Here is a 22,611-nt window from a genome sequence, read left to right as displayed (position 1 = left end):
GCACCGTATGTATGATGTGACTCAATGGCGGAGCCTCGGGTGGCATGCAGAGGCCAGGTTGAGATAATTTTGTAACAACGCTGAGGGGCTTCATATAGCTCAGCATTGACATAATTAGTGGCGGAAGATCCTCTATAAACACAAACTCACTTCCTTGACAACAGCTCTGCCCTGCACCCCGACGAGCAAAACGTATTAATATGCCCTGTCTTCTGCAGAGGCCGTATCACCGTAAATGCTGCATGGACAATGCAGCGCCTTTACTCGTTCCCATTCCCCCCCCGGGCCGTACACAGGACCAGCAGCGACGCGCAACACAGGTCATGGCTAGAAGGGATACAGCGTTTGTTACATTAACATAAAAGTTTGAGATTTTTCCCCCATAATCCTTTTCCTAATTCTCTGAACCTGCTACGTAAATTCTAACCTGCTACGAAAGGCCAAATCTGACAAATACTGTATCAAATCGAGTCATAACCCGGTTCGGATGATTTCATTTCCCTTTCTTTTGAGCAGTTTCTCGAGGCCCGAGGACACCTTTTTGTTGTTGTTGGTGCGGCGAGAGATAATGTTGGGATGGGGAGGATATCATCAGACAGACAGGAGGAGGACAGTAGTTAGCTACAGCAACACGACTCGAAATGTCTGTGTGATGAAAGGGCCACATCATCCCCGACTGTTGTTTACGAACTCAGCTGCTTCACCGGCTACACTTATCATGGCTTTGATACGTCCTATACCTGCGCTATTGTTACCTTTTACCAGCACAGCTGACAAGACAAACATCAACCTTAAAACAATACCGAAATATATTGCCAGCTATCTGTTATATGGTATCTATTTTTATTCTTGCCTTATCGCCGCCTTTGAGAGAAGTGATATTCTGCGGTTGATATCCCGGATTCGTATAAAAAACATCACACAGATTAACCAGATACTAGTGTGATTAACCAGATAGATACTCGAGTGATTAACCAGATACTGGAGTGATTTAACCAGATACTCGAGTGATCGCTCTGTTAAAATGGAAAGCAGTCCGTAGGAGGTAAGATCAGGTGGGACCATTCTAGCCAATGAGAGGACAGATCTCCGATATAAAGTAATTTTTTTTCTCTCAAACATTTCCGCGATATCACGTGTCCTACTTATACCGGTCCAGTCATAACAACTTCAGCAATACGAAACTTCTATTCGATCAAATAAACCACACGTAGCAAATAAACCATTACTGTTTAAAAAAAAAAAAAATTCAACACTCATTGTGGGCTGTGATTGTAAAATAATTATTTGTTCTTAATAACTGACTTGCCTAGTTAAATAAAGGTTAAATAAAAAACTTTCAAAAACGCCACCTGCTGGATAAGACAGATTTTGGGCCCATTTATCCGTCTCGTTTCGTCTCAACCTCTGATTATCATCCTCCTCCTCCCAGGGCAGCTGTGCTCTTTTTGCCAAATGCTGTTTTAGCTTCTCACAGTTTATGCGACAAAAACAGAGGCAACCGAAGTTTTGGTTTCCAGAGCCCTTATTTTTCTGGCTTGGTAATGGAAATGGACCGTGTTAAACAGTTCTACCATTGGCTAGTTGGAGCTAGCTAGTGAGCTAACTGGACGGATTTTATTACTGCCAGAAAGCGAAATATGACGTTTCCCCCACCTTGATATTTGATACTTTTTTTTCGACCAGTAAAGTCTAGATAATCGTGGCTTTGGAACGGACAGAATGTATTATTATGGCTGAGACCAGAGCATGACAGACATTATATCCATCATTCATCTACCCTGGTGCTCCTTCCTGTCCAGTACGCCGCGGGGTGAGTAGTCCGTCCGGGGGAAGCGCAGAATACCATCATCTTATGCGCCTCTTGGGTGTCGGGGCGAGAGGTGCTCAGTATTCCCAGAGCAATTACGTCGAAGGGAGAGGACGACGTTGCCTTGCCATCTCAGGATTAAACCATGGCTAATGAACCTGTCATCCTTAATGTGTATGATATGGTAAGATTGTGTGTTTTCACTCAGTGCCGTTATTTTGCATGGGAATCAATGTAACATATTTAACCTACTATTGTCACACACGTATACACACACACACACACACACACACATACACACACACACACAAGATACAATATTTAGTCTCTTTGCAAACACACACACACGATTTGTTCTATCCTCGTGGGAACCTAAAATTAATTTCTGTTCAAAATCCTATTTTCCATAACCCAAACCCTAAACCTAACCCCTAAGCCTAATTCTAACCCCTTTGTCCTCAAGGGGATGTGGGAAATGTCACCACGAGGGATTCTTTTTCTTGTTTTACTATCCTTGTGGAGACTTTTGGGGGATTTTAGGGCCCCACAAGGATAGAAGAACCAACACACACACACACACACACACACACACACACACACACACACACACACACACACACACACACACAGACACAGGGATGGATTTGACAACCAGGAAGGTGCATAGTTGGCTCCTCACCTCTCCTCTGATGTCTCCAGGCCAGCAGTCATAGATGAGGACCCCGGTGGAGCTGAAAGTCACAGCTGCTCAAAACACCTGATTAAATCCCAGTGTTGCTCTGCTTTGCTGGGAGTAGGGACAGACTGGGACCATAAATCAGCCCGGGCATTTCTACCACACCGGCCTATTGTGATAACAGTATTTTGCTTGAAACCCCACAATTTAGGCCCACTGGGCTAAAGATGTACCGGCCCATCTGGCATTTGCCCGGACTGCTCTATGTCTGGGACCCTCTGGTTGGCACACTACAGGTCATGCAGGGGCTGCTGGAGAAGGGCGCGACCCCAGAGAGAGAGAGAGAGAGAGAGAGAGAGAGAGAGGGAGAGAGAGAGAGAGAGAGAGTTGCAACCTCAGAGAGAGAGAGAGAGAAGGGGTCGACCCCAGAGAGAGAGAGAGAGAGAGAGAGAGAGAGAGAGGGGTGCGACCCCAGAGAGAGAAGGGTGCGACCCCAGAGAGAGAAGGGTGCGACCCCAGAGAGAGAGAGAAAGGTGCGACCCCAGAGAGAGAAGGGTGCGACCCCAGAGAGAGAGAGAGAGAGAGAGAGAGAGAGAGAGAGAGAGAGAGAGAGAGAGAGAGAGAGAGAGAGAGAGAGAGAGAGAGAGAGAAGGGGTCGACCCCAGAGAGGGAGAGAAGGGTGCGACCCCAGAGAGGGAGAGAAGGGTGCGACCCCAGAGAGAGAAGGGTGCGACCCCAGAGAGAGAAGGGTGCGACCCCAGAGAGAGAAGGGTGCGACCCCAGAGAGAGAAGGGTGCGACCCCAGAGAGAGAGAGAAAGGTGCGACCCCAGAGAGAGAAGGGTGCGACCCCAGAGAGAGAGAGAGAGAGAGAGAGAGAGAGAGAAGGGGTCGACCCCAGAGAGGGAGAGAGAGAGAGAGAGAGAGAGAGAGAGAAAGGTGCGACCCCAGAGAGAGAAGGGTGCGACCCCAGAGAGAGAAGGGTGCGACCCCAGAGAGAGAGAGAGAGAGAGAGAGAGAGAGAGAAAGGTGCGACCCCAGAGAGAGAAGGGTGCGACCCCAGAGAGAGAGAGAGAGAGAGAGAGAGAGAGAGAGAAGGGGTCGACCCCAGAGAGGGAGAGAAGGGTGCGACCCCAGAGAGGGAGAGAAGGGTGCGACCCCAGAGAGAGAAGGGTGCGACCCCAGAGAGAGAAGGGTGCGACCCCAGAGAGAGAGAGAAGGGTGCGACCCCAGAGAGAGAAGGGTGCGACCCCAGAGAGAGAGAGAAGGGTGCGACCCCAGAGAGAGAGAGAGAGAGAGAGAGAGAGAGAGAGAGGGGGGTGCGACCCCAGAGAGAGAGAGAAGGGGTCGACCCCAGAGAGGGAGAGAAGGGTGCGACCCCAGAGAGGGAGAACGAGAGAAGTGATCATGGGTTGGGACTCGGGAGCACCTCATTGAAAAGCAATGAATTGAAATGGAATTCACCCCAACCCTGGTTCGTAGAGCCTTAGTCCTAAACACTTTTTGAATAACATCAATAAGGTTCAGACAACTGAAGACAGGAATACATGTGAATTACTGTACTCTGTGCCTGTGCATTGAGAGAACGGAAGGAGTGATGGGTAGATTTCTAAAAGACAGTGACGAGAGAGAGAGAGAGAGAGAGAGAAAGAGACAGAGAGACATTGGAGGATGGGTGTGAAATGAGGCATGATATTTCTGCATGGAAAGACAGACAATTGAATGTAATGTGGGAGAGTTCCTCAGAGACTGCGAGCATCATTCTAGCTTTAGACTGCGTAGATGCAAGACATGGTTTTAGTTGGCTGGATACTGTATGTGAGAGCCTGCAACAGTAAGCTTATAGATAGTGTTTCACTAGCACTGTGTCAGTCAGGAAAGTCTCTATTATTAATGGAGGGTCCAGCTGGTGGGCTGTGAATGTCTTTTACCCCACCCCCTTCCCACCCCACGCACAAGGGTACAAGAGGAGGTCTGATTGCTAGCACAGACTGGAATATGTTCCGGGATTCATCCGATGGCATTGAGAAGTTTACCACATCAGTCACAGGCTTCATTAATAAGTGCATCGACGACGTCGTCCCCACGGTGACCGTACGTACATATCCCAACCAGAAGCCATCGATTACAGGCAACATCCGCACCGAGCTAAAGGCTAGAGCTGCCATTTTCAAGGAGCGGGACGCTAATCAAGACGTTTATAAGTAATCTCGCTACGCCCTTCGATGAACCATCAAACAGGCAAAGCGTCAATACAGGACCAAGATCGAGTCTTACTACACCGGCTCTGACACTTCGTCGGATGTGGTAGGGCTCGCAAACTATCACGGATTACAAAGGGAAACCCAGCCGTGAGCTGTCCAGTGACGCAAGCCTACCAGACGAGATACGTACATTCTATGCTCGCTTCAAGGTGAACCATGCATAAGACCACCAGCTGTTCTGGACGACTGTGTGATCATGCTCTCTGTAGCTGATGTGTGTAAGACCTTTAAACAGGTTCACATTCACAAAGCCGCAGGGCCAGACGGAGCGTGCGTTGACCACCTGCCAAGCGTCTTTATAACATTTTGAACCTCTCCCTGACCCAGTCTGTAATACCTACATGTTTCAAATAGACCACCGTAGTCCCTTTGCCCAAGAACGCCAAGGTAACCTGTCTAAATGGCTATCGGCCCGAAGCACATCTGTAGCCATGAAATGCTTTGAGAGGCTGGTCATGGCTCACATCAACACCATTATCCCAGACATCTTCGACCCACTCCAATTTGCATATCGCCCCAACAGATCCACAGATGATGTAATCTCTATTGCACTCCACACTGTCCTTTCACACCTGGACAAAGGGAATACCTACGTGAGAATGCTGTTCATTGACTACAGCTCAGCGTTCAACATCATTGTGCCCTCAAAGCTCATCACTAAGCTAAGGACCCTGGGCTTAAACACCTCCCTCTGCAACTGTATCCTGGACTTCCTGCTGGGCCGCCCCCAGGTGGTTAGAGTAGGCAACAACACATCCTCCACGCTGACCCTCGTAAGGGGTGCGTGCTTAGTACTTCCTGTTAACCCACGACTGCATGGCCACACACGACTCGGTGGTAGGCCTGATCACCGACGGTGATGAGTTAGCCTACAGAAAGGAGGTCCAAGACCTGGCAGTGTGGCGCTAGGACAACAAAATCTCCCTCAAAGTCAGCAAGACAAAGGAGCTGATCGTGGACTACAGGAAATGGAGTGTCGAGCACGTTCACATCGACTGGGCTTTTTCGTGGAGCAGAGCTTCAAGTTCATCGGTGTGTCCACATCACTAAGGAATTATCATGGTTCTACCACACCAACACAGTCGTGAAGAGGGCACGACAACACCTCTTCCCCCTCGGGAGGCTGAAAAGATTCAGCATGGGCCCTCAGATCCTCAAAAAGTTATACAGCTGCAACAATGAGAGCATCTTGACTTGCCTGCATCACCGCTTGGTATGACAACAGCTTGGCGTCCTTATCACTAGGCGCTACAGAGGACATTGCATACCGCCCAGTCACTGGGGCCGATCTCCCTGTCATCCAGGACCTCTATACTAGGCAGTGTCAGAGGAAGGCCCTAACAGTTGTAAAAGACTCCAGCCACCTAAGACTGTTCCCTCTGCTTCCGCACGGCAAGCGGTAACAATGCACCAGGTCTGGAACCAACAGGATCCTGAACAGCTTATACTCCCATGCGAAATACAGTGCATTCAGAAAGTATTCAGACCCATTGACTTTTTCCATCATTTGTTACGTTACAATCTTATTCTAAAATGTATTCAATTATATTTTCCACTCAACAATCTACACACAATACCCCATAATGACAAAGCAAAAACAGATTTAAAAAAAAAAATGTATGCACATTTATTAAGCATAAGAAACTGAACTATCACATTTACATAAGTATTCAGACCTTTTACTCAGTACTTTGTTGAAGCACCTTTGGCAGTGATTACAGGTGAAGGTCGAGAGCCGTGTGTCCTCCGAAAAACAACCCAGCCAAGCCGCACTGCTTCTTGACACAACGCCGACTTAACCCGGAAGCCAGCCGCACCAATGTGTCGGAGTAAACACAGTGCATTGCGCCCGGCCCGCAACAGGAGTCGCTAGTGCGCGATGGGACAAGGACATCCCTGTCAGCCAAGCCCTCCCCTAACCCGGACGATGCTGGGCCAATTGTGGGCCGCCCCATGGGTCTCCCGGTCACAGCCGAATGCGACAGAGCCTGGACTCGAATCAGGATCTTTAGTGGCACAGCTAGCACTGCTATGCAGTGCCTTAGACCACAGCGCCACTCGGGAGGCCGGCCTGGATTTATTTACTTGTAATAAATTAGCACACATTTCTAAAAACCAGTTTTTTTGCTTTGTCATTATGGGGACCCTGGGTACCATGTTATTACCTGGTACCCAGGGTATATAGCCATGTTATTACCTGGTACCCTGGGTATACAGCCATGTTATTACCTGGTACCCTGGTATACAGCCATGTTATTACCTGGTACCCAGGGTATATAGCCATGTTATTACCTGGTACCCTGGTATATAGCCATGTTAATATCTGGTACCCAGGGTATACTGCCATGTTATTACCTGGTACCCTGGTATACAGCCATGTTATTACCTGGTACCCAGGGTATATAGCCATGTTATTACCTGGTACCCAGGGTATATAGCCATGTTATTACCTGGTACCCCGGGTATACAGCCATGTTATTACCTGGTACCCCTGGTATATAGCCATGTTATTACCTGGTACCCTGGTATATAGCCATGTTATTACCTGGTACCCTGGTATATAGCCATGTTATTACCTGGTACCCTGGTATATAGCCATGTTATTACCTGGTACCCTGGTATATAGCCATGTTATTACCTGGTACCCCGGGTATATAGCCATGTTATTACCTGGTACCCAGGGTATATAGCCATGTTATTACCTGGTACCCCGGGTATATAGCCATGTTATTACCTGGTACCCCGGGTATACAGCCATGTTATTACCTGGTACCCCGTGTATATAGTCATGTTATTACCTGGTACCCAGTGTATATAGCCATGTTATTACCTGGTACCCTGGTATATAGCCATGTTATTACCTGGTACCCTGGGTATACAGCCATGTTATTACCTGGTACCCTGGTATATAGCCATGTTATTACCTGGTACCCTGGTATATAGCCATGTTATTACCTGGTACCCCGGGTATATAGTCATGTTATTACCTGGTACCCAGTGTATATAGCCATGTTATTACCTGGTACCCAGGGTATATAGCCATGTTATTACCTGGTACCCCGGGTATATAGCCATGTTATTACCTGGTACCCTGTGTATATAGTCATGTTATTACCTGGTTCCCAGGGTATATAGCCATGTTATTACCTGGTACCCTGGTATATAGCCATGTTATTACCTGGTACCCTGTCTATATAGTCATGTTATTACCTGGTTCCCAGGGTATATAGCCATGTTATTACCTGGTACCCTGTGTATATAGTCATGTTATTACCTGGTTCCCAGGGTATATAGCCATGTTATTACCTGGTTCCCAGGGTATATAGCCATGTTATTACCTGGTACCCTGTGTATATAGTCATGTTATTACCTGGTTCCCAGGGTATATAGCCATGTTATTACCTGGTTCCCAGGGTATATAGCCATGTTATTACCTGGTACCCTGTCTATATAGTCATGTTATTACCTGGTTCCCAGGGTATATAGCCATGTTATTACCTGGTACCCTGGTATATAGCCATGTTATTACCTGGTTCCCAGGGTATATAGCCATGTTATTACCTGGTACCCTGGTATATAGCCATGTTATTACCTGGTACCCTGTCTATATAGTCATGTTATTACCTGGTTCCCAGGGTATATAGCCATGTTATTACCTGGTACCCTGTGTATATAGTCATGTTATTACCTGGTTCCCAGGGTATATAGCCATGTTATTACCTGGTTCCCAGGGTATATAGCCATGTTATTACCTGGTACCCTGTGTATATAGTCATGTTATTACCTGGTTCCCAGGGTATATAGCCATGTTATTACCTGGTTCCCAGGGTATATAGCCATGTTATTACCTGGTACCCTGTGTATATAGTCATGTTATTACCTGGTTCCCAGGGTATATAGCCATGTTATTACCTGGTACCCAGGGTATATAGCCATGTTATTACCTGGTTCCCAGGGTATATAGCCATGTTATTACCTGGTACCCAGGGTATATAGCCATGTTATTACCTGGTTCCCAGGGTATATAGCCATGTTATTACCTGGTACCCAGGGTATATAGCCATGTTATTACCTGGTACTCATTATGTATTTATTCCTTGTGTTATTATTTTTCTGTAATTTTGTATTTTTCTCTCTGCATTGTTGTAAAAGGACCCGTGAGTAAGCATGTCACTGTTAGTCTACACCTGTTTTGTTTACGAATCGTGACAAATAAAAATTGATTTGATTTTCGGGGGTTAGAGATAGGATCTGTGGTGATGGGATGTTACCAAAGGTTTGGGTCCATATGTATAAAGTTGATCTCAGATCAGGTCTTCCCTGTCCCATGTAACCTTATTAACTCTGCTCTAAAAGGCTAAACTGAAATCAGCACTTCTAATCTGAGACACTTGATTAGCTTTATTACAGGCCCCTGATTGGGAAGAGAGGGTTTCTGTGTGTGTGGGGGGGGGGGGGGGAATAGGTGTGTTACCACCATGTGTAGAGGAAATTATGAGTAGCATCCCTTAACTTTCCCGGTGTTTCTGTGAACATGTACTTGGTGGTTAGACATGCTTCTTTTAACACTTTGATTACAATTTTACTGTGCATTTTTAATTTCAGGATTTGAAATTCAAAATACAAACGTGCAATATTTTTTTTTTTTAAACACACAAACTCACTCTCGTATTTCAGTTTAGGAGGAAGATTTGAAGGGGTGGGGGGGGGATGTCAATCCAACCGTTTCCAGGACATCTAACTGTTGAATCTCTCTCTCTTTCTCTATTCAGTACTGGATCAACGAGTACACTTCCACTCTGGGTGTTGGAGTCTACCACTCAGGCATTGAGATCTATGGCCGAGGTACAGAGGAAGACCTTCACTACTTTTTCATTCATCCAGCCATTCACTCACTCACTCACCCATTCATTCATTCAGTCAGTCAGTGAGCTGTTGGCTAAATGGAATGTTAGATGTGGAATGTTAGATGTGGAACGTTAGATGTGGAATGTTAGATGTGGAATGTTAGATGTGGAATGTTAGATGTGGAATGTTAGATGTGGAATGTTAGATGTGGAACGTTAGATGTGGAATGTTAGATGTGGAATGTTAGATGTGGAATGTTAGATGTGGAACGTTCGATGTGGAATGTTAGATGTGGAACGTTAGATGTGGAATGTTAGATGTGGAATGTTAGATGTGGAACGTTAGATGTGGAATGTTAGATGTGGAATGTTAGATGTGGAACGTTAGATGTGGAACGTTAGATGTGGAACGTTAGATGTGGAACGTTCGATGTGGAACGTTAGATGTGGAACGTTCAATGTGGAATGTCTCTCCACAGCTTCTATCCCATTGAGATTCTGTCATTTTGTTGTTCTTTCCTCCTTAGTTACTCACCATTGAATCATAATGTGTGGAGAGCGAGAGAGAGAGTTTTAGCATCAACCCACAGACAGACAGACAGACTGGTCTTATTCATAATGCCCTCAGTCACAGGCTGTACCTAGAAGATAATGTGGCTGCTACATCATACAGTTTTTTTAATACCCTATAAAAGTGACATGTAATTTTCCAGGAAGTAGCCTTGTAGTTTAAAATAACAACGTTTGTAGGCTTTTTGAATAGTCTTCAATGGGCAAAAACGTAGAGCAATGTTCTTCAGGGCAAACACTTCATGAAAGGCATCTGGCAGAAGTAAATACATCCATAAACACAAATATAATTTTTATGTATCTCTTACGTGTCTGCATTTTCTCGAATTTGATGATATAATCGTCAAGCCCGTTCAAAAGATTAGGGGACATGAACCAGAAGATCACAGAACTTTCACAGGGTAATTCATATGAGGATGTTTTTCTGTGTTATCTGAGTTATAATAGATTGTTAAGTAGACATGAGGAGCCTATCAGCCAGGATGACGATCGAACACCGCACGATATCTTCTCACACCGCACGATATCTTCTCAGACCACACAATATCTTCTCAGACCACACAATATCTTTTCAGACCACACAATATCTTCACACACCGCACGATATCTTCTCACACCACACGATATTTTCTCACACCACACGATATCTTCTCACTTTCAGCTTGCTACACAGTTCCTTTGTTGGAAGGTGAGGTGGTGACAGCATTTATTTTTCTCTTTTCATTCCTCACAGCTGTAATGTGAGCGACGATACATCACTGATGTTCAATGTGTTCCTTTTCTTCTCGTCTTTATTACAGAGTTTGCGTATGGAGGTCATCCGTACCCATTTAGTGGTATATTTGAAATAAACCCTGGAAACACCACTGAATTAGGAGAGACCTTCAAATTCAAGTGAGTTTACATTATCACAGACACACACACCCACACACACACAGGATTCTACAGAGTGCCTAGTCACATAAAGAAGTGGTCAGTGGCCGCTGTTTCACAACAGAAGATCAGAATGCAGTTTAAAAGCCAAGTCCGGTGAGCTGAAGCCCGAGCCTAGGCCTGGTCCGACATCACAGAAATTAAATGAGCTCAAACCCGAAAAAAAGCCAGATTTCTATTTTTTTTTAAAATTGTAAGTGTCACGTTTGCTGTCCTCAAACTCCCTGTCGTAAATCAACCAAGGCGCAGCGTGCCGGTAACTCCACATCCTTTATTGAGGTGAGACTGAACAAAACAATAAACGGGTAAAACAGAAAAGAACGTGACGCAACTGAGGCGCTCACACAAAACTCACATACAGAAAATAATAATTACCCACAAACACAGGTGGGAAAAAGGGCTGCCTAAGTATGGTTCCCAATCAGAGACAATGATAGACAGCTGCCTCTGGTTAGGAACCATACTCGGCCCAAAACAAAGAAATACAAAACATAGAATGCCCACCCCACACCCTGACCTAACCACATAGAGAAATAGAAAGGCTCTCTATGGTCAGGGCTTGACAGTAGGCTTTATTTACTTAACTAGTGTTGGGAAGAACGTGGCGGAGGCAGGCGGCAGCGGGAATGAGAAGAAGAGAATGAGAAGCCTACAAAAAGCGCAGAGAGAGAAAAACGATATATATTGTAATAAATTAGGCTAATGCAATTAATTGAAGGCATGTATCCAATTTTTGCTTATGCTGAAACTCCCAAAGTCATATCCAACCGTTATACTAATTTAAAGCAATAATAATGTGTGGTCACCTTCAGTAGATTATCGTTTCAGCGCCATTTTGATTGGGACAGCCCAATCGCCCTGCTTTGATACAAGTTTGAGGGACTCGTCTATAAATCAATCAATTTAGTTTTTCACTGAATCTCCGTTTGGATATTTGGTAACAATTAGACTGTGCGCTAAATTGAGGTGAGTGCTAATGATCATTATTATTCTAGTTTGCTTATATATTAGCCAATCAGAACATTTTGCTAATCATGTTATACAAGTGTATATTTGGTTAATTGATCTCTGGCTGGACAAGTGGAAGTGGTAGCTAATATATTTGTTTGCTCATCGATCACTGATCAGAAACATTTAGCTTGCAACAATGTAACCTAAATCAAGAGTATTGTGTATCTATTGACTCATTTAGTAGCATTATATAGAGTCTAGGCTGTTTGTCTATCGTCCCAATCGCAAAATCCTGACTAGATATGGATATTTTATTTAAACAGAGTTGGTGCCAGTTACGATACCTTGATATTTAAACTATTTCCACTCCCCATCTGCCCTTTATTGATGAGCTGATCTGCTATCTGTATAATCATCAACTTGATTTTGACAAATAGGAGATATTCTGTCATTCGTTGGAGGTTATTCGCATTTAGTTTAATTGCGGTTACAAGTTTGTATGACTGGACAACGCTGTGTTCTGTGTTGAGATAGACTAGGCCTACAGCTGAAATGCACTGAATGAACTGAGGAACATAATAACGCTCTGGATGGATGACTGGCTTGTTGCGCAGTTCACAACAATGTCATTGGCGATCGAAGTTACTGTTTCACTTGAAATCTTTACATAGTGGCGCAGAGACAATCTTATTTTGGGAGAACCCTGGCATAGTGACCATATCTTGGTTTTAAACGCTTTAAATTTGCGTTTTTGCGGTATTTTGAATGTTAATTTCTCTACATCGTTTAAGAGAATTTGGTAGTACGTCAAACCGGCTTTACAACAGCAGACAGCATGTATGGAATCGTGTCGGCGAGCGGTTTCCTGATGTCAACGTTGTGAACAGAGAGCCCCATGGTGGAGGTGAGATTATGGTATGGGCAGGCATAAAGCTACGGACAACGAACACAATTGCGTTTTATCAATGGCAATTTCAATGCACAGAAATACCATGAAGAGATCCTGAGGCCAATTGTGAGGACCATTTTATTTATTTATTTATTTTTGTAACCCCTTTTTTCTCCCCGATTATGAACTTGTCTCATCGCTGCAACTCCCCAACGGGCTCGGGAGGCGAAGGTCGAGTCATGCGTCCTCAAAAACATGACCCGTCAAACCGCGCTTCTGAACAGCTTAACCCGGAAGCACCTTTCACCTGACAAACCCGAGGTCAGCCCGCAGGCGCACCGCCCGCCTCGCCAGAACGCGATGAGCCAATCCATAGATTAGTGCCTAATGAAGTTATTTAAATTGACTGATTTCCTCATATCAACTGTAACTCAGTAAAAATGTTGGAAATGTTGCATGTTGTGTTTTTATATTTTTGTTCAGTATAGTTTAGGCTTACATTAGACCTATACAGAGGTGGGGAAATTACCCAGTAGTCATACTTGAGTAAAAGTATTGATACCTTAATAGAAAATGACTCAAGTAAAAGTGAAAGTCACCCAGTAAAATTCTACTTGAGTAAAAGTCTAAAAGTAGTTGGTTTTATATATATATATATATATATATATATGTGTGTGTGTGTGTGTGTGTGTGTGTGTGTGTGTGTGTGTGTGTGTGTGTGTGTGTGTACTTAAGTATCAAAAGTACAAGTATAAATAATTTCAAATTCCTTATTTTAAGCAAAGCAGACGGACACATTTTCATATTTACAGATCGGGGCTCAATCCAACACTCAGACATCCTTTACGAACGAAGCATGTGTTTAGTCAGTCTGCAAGATCAGAGGCAGTAGGGATGACCAGGATGTTCTCTTGATAAGTGTGTAAATTAGACCATTTTCCTGTCCTGCTAAGCATTCAAAATGTTACGAGTACTTTTGGGTGTCAGGGAAAATGTATGGAGTAAAAAGTACATAATTTTCTTTAGGAATGTAGTGAAGTAAAAGTTATCAAAAATATGTAAAGTAAAGTACAGATACCACAAAAAACTACTTAAGTAGTACTTGAAAGTATTTTTACTGAAGTACTTTACACCACTGGGCCTATATAAATCCAACCTTTTGAAGCACATCTCACGAGAAGCAAATCCTTTTCCGTACCTCCTGGGCCAATCAAATGTGCCTAAACCTACTGTCAAGTTACCATGTTGCTAGGTAACATGACATAACAACGCTGTTACCATGTTGTTAGCTAGCTAGGTAACATGACTGAACAACGCTGTTTGTTACCATGTTGTTAGCTAGCTAGGTAACATGACCGAACAACGCTGTTTGTTACCATGTTGTTAGCTAGCTAGGTAACATGACTGAACAACGCTGTTACCATGTTGTTAGCTAGCTAGGTAACATGACTGAACAACGCTGTTTGTTACCATGTTGTTAGCTAGCTAGGTAACATGACTGAACAACGCTGTTTGTTACCATGTTGTTAGCTAGCTAGGTAACATGACCGAACAACGCTGTTTGTTACCATGTTGTTAGCTAGCTAGGTAACATGACTGAACAACGCTGTTACCATGTTGTTAGCTAGCTAGGTAACATGACTGAACAACGCTGTTACCATGTTGTTAGCTAGCTAGGTGACATGACTGAACAACGCTGTTACCATGTTGTTAGCTAGCTAGGTAACATGACTGAACAACGCTGTTTGTTACCATGTTGTTAGCTAGCTAGGTAACATGACTGAACAACGCTGTTACCATGTTGTTAGCTAGCTAGGTAACATGACCGAACAACGCTGTTACCATGTTGTTAGCTAGCTAGGTAACATGACTGAACAACGCTGTTACCATGTTGTTAGCTAGCTAGGTAACATGACTGAACAACGCTGTTACCATGTTGTTAGCTAGCTAGGTAACATGACCGAACAACGCTGTTGCCATGTTGTTAGCTAGCTAGGTAACATGACTGAACAACGCTGTTACCATGTTGTTAGCTAGCTAGGTAACATGACTGAACAACGCTGTTTGTTACTATTGTAATGAAACGGCAGGGAGCATCCCACTTCTGACACCAATGTAAAGAAACAGGCAGGGAGCAGGCCTCGAACCCTCGACCTTCTAGCCCGAAGTCCAGCACGCTATCGACTGTGCCGCAAAAGCATGCTCGTGTGGCAGAGTCGATATCCGCGCTTATAAACCCAGGGTCGTTACAGTATGTTTGTTACCATGTTGTTAGCTAGCTAGGTAACATGACTGAACAACGTTGTTTGTTACCATGTTGCTAGGTAACATGACTGAACAACGTTGTTTGTTACCATGTTGCTAGGTAACATGACTGAACAACGTTGTTTGTTACCATGTTGCTAGGTAACATGACTGAACAACGTTGTTTGTTACCATGTTGCTAGGTAACATGACTGAACAACGTTGTTTGTTACCATGTTGCTAGGTAACATGACTGAACAACGTTGTTTGTTACCATGTTGCTAGGTAACATGACTGAACAACGTTGTTTGTTACCATGTTGCTAGGTAACATGACTGAACAACGTTGTTTGTTACCATGTTGCTAGGTAACATGACTGAACAACGTTGTTTGATACCATGTTGCTCGGTAACATGACTGAACAACGTTGTTTGATACCATGTTGCTAGGTAACATGACTGAACAATGTTGTTTGTTATCAAACCAATAACTATATAATATGCACTCGAATCCCAACATCATCTTTGTTTAAAGCCGCCTTCGGTAATATGGGTCATATTTTTAACCGTTTAGGCTAGAGACAAGTAGTTTTCTTTGCTGTAAAGCTACAAACATGCAGGCCGATAAGCTGTATTCCTCATCCCCCCCCCCCCCCCCCGACACTCAGAGGCTACATGACGGTGAACTTTCAGACTGGTCTTTGTTCTTGGTTATAACAGGCGATTAAATTATACAAATGTATCAACGTTGCTCGCTTTACGCGCTGCTCCAATGTAACGTCGTCTAACAACAGACAACTCACCAGGGTCTTGGTCTGCATCCCAGCTCACCATTACCGCTAAATTATATATATTTTTTAAACTGACGGAAGAAGAGCAGACTCAGAGAGAAGCAGGTGAGTGAGGGCTGGTAGGGGATGTGAGGAGGGGACAGCAGGTGAGTGAGAGCTGCTAGGGGATGTGAAGAGGGGACAGCAGGTGAGTGAGAGCTGGTAGGGGATGTGAGGAGGGGACAGCAGGTGAGTGAGAGCTGGTAGGGGATGTGAAGAGGGGACAGCAGGTGAGTGAGGGCTGGTAGGGGATGTGAAGAGGGGACAGCAGGTGAGTGAGGGCTGGTAGGGGATGTGAGGAGGGGACAGCAGGTGAGTGAGAGCTGGTAGGGGATGTGAAGAGGGGACAGCAGGTGAGTGAGAGCTGGTAGGGGATGTGAGGAGGGGACAGCAGGTGAGTGAGAGCTGGTAGGGGATGTGAAGAGGGGACAGCAGGTGAGTGAGAGCTGGTAGGGGATGTGAAGAGGGGACAGCAGGTGAGTGAGAGCTGGTAGGGGATGTGAAGAGGGGACAGCAGGTGAGTGAGAGCTGGTAGGGGATGTGAAGAGGGGACAGCAGGTGAGTGAGAGCTGGTAGGGGATGTGAAGAGGGGACAGCAGGTGAGTGAGAGCTGGTAGGGGATGTGAAGAGGGGACAGCAGGTGAGTGAGGGCTGGTAGGGGATGTGAAGAGGGGACAGAGAGCAGGTGAGGGAGGGCTTGTAGGGGATGTGAAGAAGGGACAGAGAGCAGGTGAGTGAGGGCTGGTAGGGGATGTGAAGAGGGGACAGCAGGTGAGTGAGAGCTGGTAGGGGATGTGAAGAGGGGACAGCAGGTGAGTGAGAGCTGGTAGGGGATGTGAAGAGGGGACAGCAGGTGAGTGAGAGCTGGTAGGGGATGTGAAAAGGGGACAGAGAGCAGGTGAGTGAGGGCTGGTAGGGGATGTGAAAAGGGGACAGCGAGCAGGTGAGTGAGGGCTGGTAGGGGATGTGAAAAGGGGACAGAGAGCAGGTGAGTGAGGGCTGGTAGGGGATGTGAAAAGGGGACAGCGAGCAGGTGAGTGAGGGCTGGTAGGGGATGTGAAAAGGGGACAGAGAGCAGGTGAGTGAGGTCTGGTAGGGGATGTGAAAAGGGGACAGCGAGCAGGTGAGTGAGGGCTGGTAGGGGATGTGAAAAGGGGACAGAGAGCAGGTGAGTGAGGGCTGGTAGGGGATGTGAAGAAGGGACAGAGAGCAGGTGAGTGAGGGCTTGTAGGGGATGTGAAGAGGGGACAGAGAGCAGGTGAGTGAGGGCTGGTAGGGGATGTGAAAAGGGGACAGAGAGCAGGTGAGTGAGGGCTGGTAGGGGATGTGAAGAGGGGACAGCAGGTGAGTGAGGGCTGGTAGGGGATGTGAAAAGGGGACAGAGAGCAGGTGAGTGAGGGCTGGTAGGGGATGTGAAGAGGGGACAGAGAGCAGGTGAGTGAGGGCTGGTAGGGGATGTGAAGAGGGGACAGAGAGCAGGTGAGTGAGGGCTGGTAGGGGATGTGAAAAGGGGACAGAGAGCAGGTGAGTGAGGGCTTGTAGGGGATGTCGCTGGATGAGTACAGCTGCCACGTGATATGAGCATGAAAGTTAAGTGGATATTTTTGCACCTGCTCATACAAGAGACTAGTGGCTGTTCGCTTAAATTCAACTGAATCTATAAACACAACTGACTTTATAAACACTTTATAACAGGTCCCAGCAGGTTATTTAGATGGACAGGGCTGGAGTAACATATGAAACGGTACTAGGGTATTCTAAAATGTCGTTATCATTTTTGGTACTGTGATATTACCGTGGCAACGCTACACTGTACAGCATGATTGTAGCGGGTTTACTAACACGTTAGTTCTTGTAGCTATGTTGACCGTGACATTAGTATGGTGACAATGATGTAGGCTGTATGTAGCGGTTAGTGGTTATGATATGAAGGTTTGGCATAGGAAGGTAATTGCGCCTGGTCACAGAAAGCTGATGTGTTGTGCACTGAAGTCCACAATCGATGGGAAAAGGTGAGAGGAGGAGAGTGTGTAGATGCTAGAAGGAATACAACGATCAACATGGATCATGCTGTTTGTATGTGGCTGCTATAAAAGTGAACTGTGTTTGCGTGTGATCAGGGGTGTATTCATTCTGCCGATTCTGTTGAAAAACACCTGAATTTGTCCAATAGAAACTCTCGTTTGCAACAGTTTGGAGTAATGATTACACCCTAGATGAGCTAGATGCAGGTAAGATTGTGCAAGGAATTATTGAATATGTCAATGTCTGTCACCTTGATTACTCAAATTTCTCTCGATCTGTGCACCTACGTTGTAAACTTTCATTCACAGGCTAGTTTGTGCAACCTCATGATGGATATAAGGAAAAGTTGAGTATCATGTATCCCACACATACAATTATCTGTAAGGTCCCTCAGTCGAGCAGTGAATTTCAAACACAGATTCAACCACAAAGACCAGGGAGGCTTTTCCAATGCCTCCCAAAGAAGGTCACCTATTGGTAGATGGGTCAATGTAAAAAAAAAAAAGCAGACATTGAATATCCCTTTGAACATGGTGAAGTTATTAATTACACTTTGGATGGTGTATCAATACACCCAGTAACTACAAAGACACAGGCGTCCTTCCGAACTCAGTTGCCGGAGAGGAAGGAAACTGCTCAGGGATTTCACCATGAGGCCAATGGTGACTTAAAACAGTTACAGAGTTTAATGGCTGTGATAGGAGAAAATTGACAATGGATCAACAACATTGTAGTTACTCCACAATACTAACCTAATGACAGAGTGAAAAGAAGGAAGTCTGTACAGAGTACAACTATTCCAAAACATGCATCCTGTTTCCAACAAGGCACTAAAGTAATACTGCAAATAATGTGGCAAAGCAATTCACTTTTTGTCCTGAATACAAAGTGTGATGTTTGGGGCAAATCCAATACAACACATTACTGAGTACCACTCTCCATATGTTCAAGCATAGTGGTGGCTGCATCATGTTATGGGTATGCTTGTAATCGTTAAGGACTGGGGAGTGTTTCAGGATAAAAAATAAAAGGAATAGAGCTAAGCACAGGCAAAATCCTCGAGGAAAACCTGGTTCAGTCTGCTTTCCACCAGTCACTGGGAGATGAATTCACCTTTCAGCAGGATAATAACCTAAAACACAAGGCCAAATATACACTGGAGTTGTTTACCAAGAAGACAGTGAATGTTCCTGAGTGGCCAAGTTACAGCTTTGACTTAAATCTGCTTGAAAATCTATGGCAAGACTTGAAAATGGTTGTCTAGCGATGATTTTGAAAAGAATAATGGGCAAATATTGTAGAATCAATGTGTGCAAAGTTCTTAGAGACTTACCCAGAAAGCCTCACAGCTCTTAGAGACTTACCCAGAAAGCCTCACAGCGCTTAGAGACTTACCCAGAAGCCTCACAGCTCTTAGAGACTTACCCAGAAAGCCTCACAGCGCTTAGAGACTTACCCAGAAAGCCTCACAGCTGTAATCACTGTCAAAGGTGATATTTATGTAAATTAGATATTTGTGCATTTCATTTTAAGTAAATTTGCAAAAATGTTTAAAAAAATAATAAAAAAACATGTTTTCACTTTGCCATTATGGAGTATTGTGCGTAGAGGGGTGAGAACATTTTAGAATAAGACTGTAACACAATATGGAATAAGTCAAGGGGTATGAATACTTTCTGAAGGCTCTGTATATATTAATCAGATGGCACTAAATGTTCTCTAAACACCAGACTGAGCCGCTGCTACAGAATCACACAGTGTGACAGATACATTATCAGTGTGTCCCAGACCCAGAATGGAGCTATACTTTAACCATAACATTCAACACTGGTAGATTTTTTATATGTGGGAACCTCAGTACTTAGTCACAGTAAATAATATACAGGAGAGGAATTAATCAAATAATTATCCTGTTACACCCAGCACTGGTTTTTCCCAAGTTTGGTATGTCCATATCAGCTTTGTTTTCTTCATTCTACACAGGGAGGCTATTGCTTTGGGCACAACAGACTTTGCAGAGGAAGATATGGATAAAATAATGGAGGACCTGGGGACAGATTTTAAGGGCAACTCCTACCATCTAATGCACAAGAACTGCAACCACTTCTCATCCTCGCTGTCTGAGGTCAGTAGAAGAAACATTCATGCAATTATTCAACATTTGTTTGTTTGATCACACGTACAGTGTCTGAAATATATTTACGTTATTGTGAATAACTTGATAACTGGATGATTTTATAAGAGCTATACAACAATTATTTTTTTAAAGTAGTAATGCTTTTTGAATATAAAATACATTTTGTGGAGTATTTATTTTTTGTTGTACTCGTTCTATTCCAGCTGTTGTGTGGGCGTGAGATCCCGCGCTGGGTGAACCGTCTGGCCTACTTCAGCTCCTGCGTGCCCTTTCTCCAGACCTGCCTCCCTAAGGAGTGGTTGACCCCAGCAGCCCTCCAGAGCCACATCAGTATGGGCCTCCACAAGGAGGAGCGGGAGGCCGGGGAGTCCAGCGACGAGGACCCCAACTCAGCCTCCGGGACCGCCGGGGCGGCCACTGGATCCTCACACAGCTGTCGCCATACACGAGTCTGAACCAATAACTGTAGGTCTGAAGAGAACAGCCAATAAGGACTCTCTTTCAATGACCTTTGACCTCTGAACTCTGGACCAGAAAGTCACCAGCTCACCCCTGCAGGGGATGTAGTGATGTAATATCTGTGGGCCTGACGGAATAACCACCTGACCTCGTAGTACCACCCCTGAGAACAGAGACGGGAGGGACGGATGATTAGTTAGCCTGCTAGTACTAACTCATGAAGTCGCCGGGGCCAGGGGACCTGCAAAATCCACTTGGATCCTTTCCCTGGTTTTCTCCTTTTTTTTTTTTAAACCTACGGTAGATATATTCTGAAGGATTTGTTATAGGTGTTGACAAACTAACTCGGAGCATGGCATGGTTCTCTCAGATTGACCACAGCTACATTATGTACTGTAGGGCAAGGGGTACTTTCTTAGTATTTGTCTTTTTCCAAGGAATTTTTAAAACCTTTGTCAGCCTTCATCCCTGATGCCCTCTTTCCAGAGCAGCTTCTTCTTTAGACTAGATGTATATCTGACACCACAGAGATGCTAATCTATGCCAATTTGGGATGCAGTCTTAAGTATCTCTCAGTCTGAGACTACTGGTATTGTGGCATTAGCAGGATGCTAGTTTCCAGAGGTTCAATAACTCCCTTACTTGGCCTTCAGTTGTAATCACCAGTGATGTTTGTTTTGTTGATGTGTTGGGGGTAAGTTAATATGCTGGCCATTTTAGAAGTTGAAGGAGCAGAACCATATATAGTGATATATTCTCTGTTTAGGAGTAACTACCCGTGGGTTGTTTTGAACTAGCACGTTTCTGTTAAACGTCGTTCTTAACTGAAAACAATGTGTCAAGAACAAAGGATTCGACAAGAAGTGAAGACATCTAAAAAATAATCTCTGATCATATTCATTTTATCATATGAATATTTATATTAGGGTTTTATTTGTCCATAGCATGGTCTCGTGCATTGTTTAATAAGATGGTGTCTGCACCCCATGTAATTTGCCAATTTACCACTATCATGAATAACACTGTCAGATGACTCTGAAAGTTGCATTTACACTCTTCTTCCATTGAAATCTTTCATGATGAAACTCATAGTAACTGTTGAATCACAGGCCTTGGTTGAAACTCCCAGCTGCCTCCCCTACTGCCTTCCCAGCTGATTCCACAGAGTGATTGAGTTGGTGTGTAGGGGCTGGGTTACAGTGGGAGCATTGTGTGAAGGATAAGGTTTTTTGTTTTCTTAATGTCTTTTGAATTGATGTGGAAATGTCTCTGAATGAGTCGGATTTACACACGTGCTCCCTGAAACAAGGGGGAAGTGGTCCTACCAGTCAAGTCCTGGACTAGTGTACTACACTGACTACTATTCCATTAAAGAAAACATAAATAATGCTGTTTCCAGACGAGACAGACATGTGGATACATGTTATTCGCCCTTTTCTGTTCATGCGTTTTATAATGCTGCTCTTGTAGATTCAATAGTATGCCTTGTGAAGCCCACTCCATTGTATTCCATACATATTTCTGGAGAATAATATCGTCCTTTCTTTCTCTTCTCCTTGGTTTACTGTCTGTCTGTCTGTCTGTCTGCCTCCACCCCTCTGTATCCCATCCCCCTCTCAGGAAGGAAATCACATGACCTGTGGTTGTTACACAGGTGTCTCATTACCACACACCATCTCCATGACAACTGGGTGGGGGGAAAACTATTTATTTGTTTATATACTTTATATACTATATACTTTTTAAATAATCTATATTTGTATTTATTTTTTAATGCGTAACTCCTTTTTTTTCATTTTTTTTTGCATTATCAGGAAGATTTTTTTTCTTGTTGTTGAAATGGGTTCTATAGAGGTCAGTGAATTGAACCCATGGATTTGAAAATGTGTTCTGTAAAGGTCAGTATTCCATGCTTTACCATTGAAATAATTTTTTTGACACTTTCTACAGAGAAGAAGAGTCGGATAACTTTTTCTATT

The 22,611-nt window shown here is 44.4% G+C and overlaps 1 protein-coding gene across 1 annotated transcript; it reads left to right on the top strand.

The window, feature by feature from the left end:
- The first annotated feature begins 1,486 nt into the window (after nucleotides 1–1,486).
- LOC106602928 (deubiquitinase DESI2) lies at nucleotides 1,487–20,824 on the top strand. Its single transcript, XM_014195986.3, has 5 exons — nucleotides 1,487–1,994; nucleotides 9,521–9,593; nucleotides 10,966–11,059; nucleotides 20,020–20,161; nucleotides 20,377–20,824. Exons 1-5 carry the CDS (start codon nucleotides 1,956–1,958, stop codon nucleotides 20,626–20,628), a joined length of 600 nt encoding a protein of 199 aa, XP_014051461.1. The 5' UTR covers nucleotides 1,487–1,955; the 3' UTR covers nucleotides 20,629–20,824.
- The last annotated feature ends 1,787 nt before the right edge of the window (nucleotides 20,825–22,611 follow it).

This window comes from Salmo salar, chromosome 01 (assembly GCF_965601325.2).
Source record: "Salmo salar chromosome 01, fSalSal1, whole genome shotgun sequence".
NCBI classification, from domain to species: Eukaryota; Metazoa; Chordata; class Actinopteri; order Salmoniformes; family Salmonidae; genus Salmo; species Salmo salar.
Note: the sequence above shows the minus strand (reverse complement) of the source record. Positions and strands in the feature narration are given on the sequence as shown.

Bases quoted from the DNA above. Each gene is read 5' to 3' on its own strand.
- LOC106602928 (XM_014195986.3), top strand. From the start codon at position 1,956: ATGGCTAATGAACCTGTCATCCTTAATGTGTATGATATG. The intron at 11,060-20,019 runs GTGAGTTTACAT...CATTCTACACAG, and splicing joins GGAGAGACCTTCAAATTCAA to GGAGGCTATTGCTTTGGGCA. The intron at 20,162-20,376 runs GTCAGTAGAAGA...GTTCTATTCCAG, and splicing joins TCTCATCCTCGCTGTCTGAG to CTGTTGTGTGGGCGTGAGAT.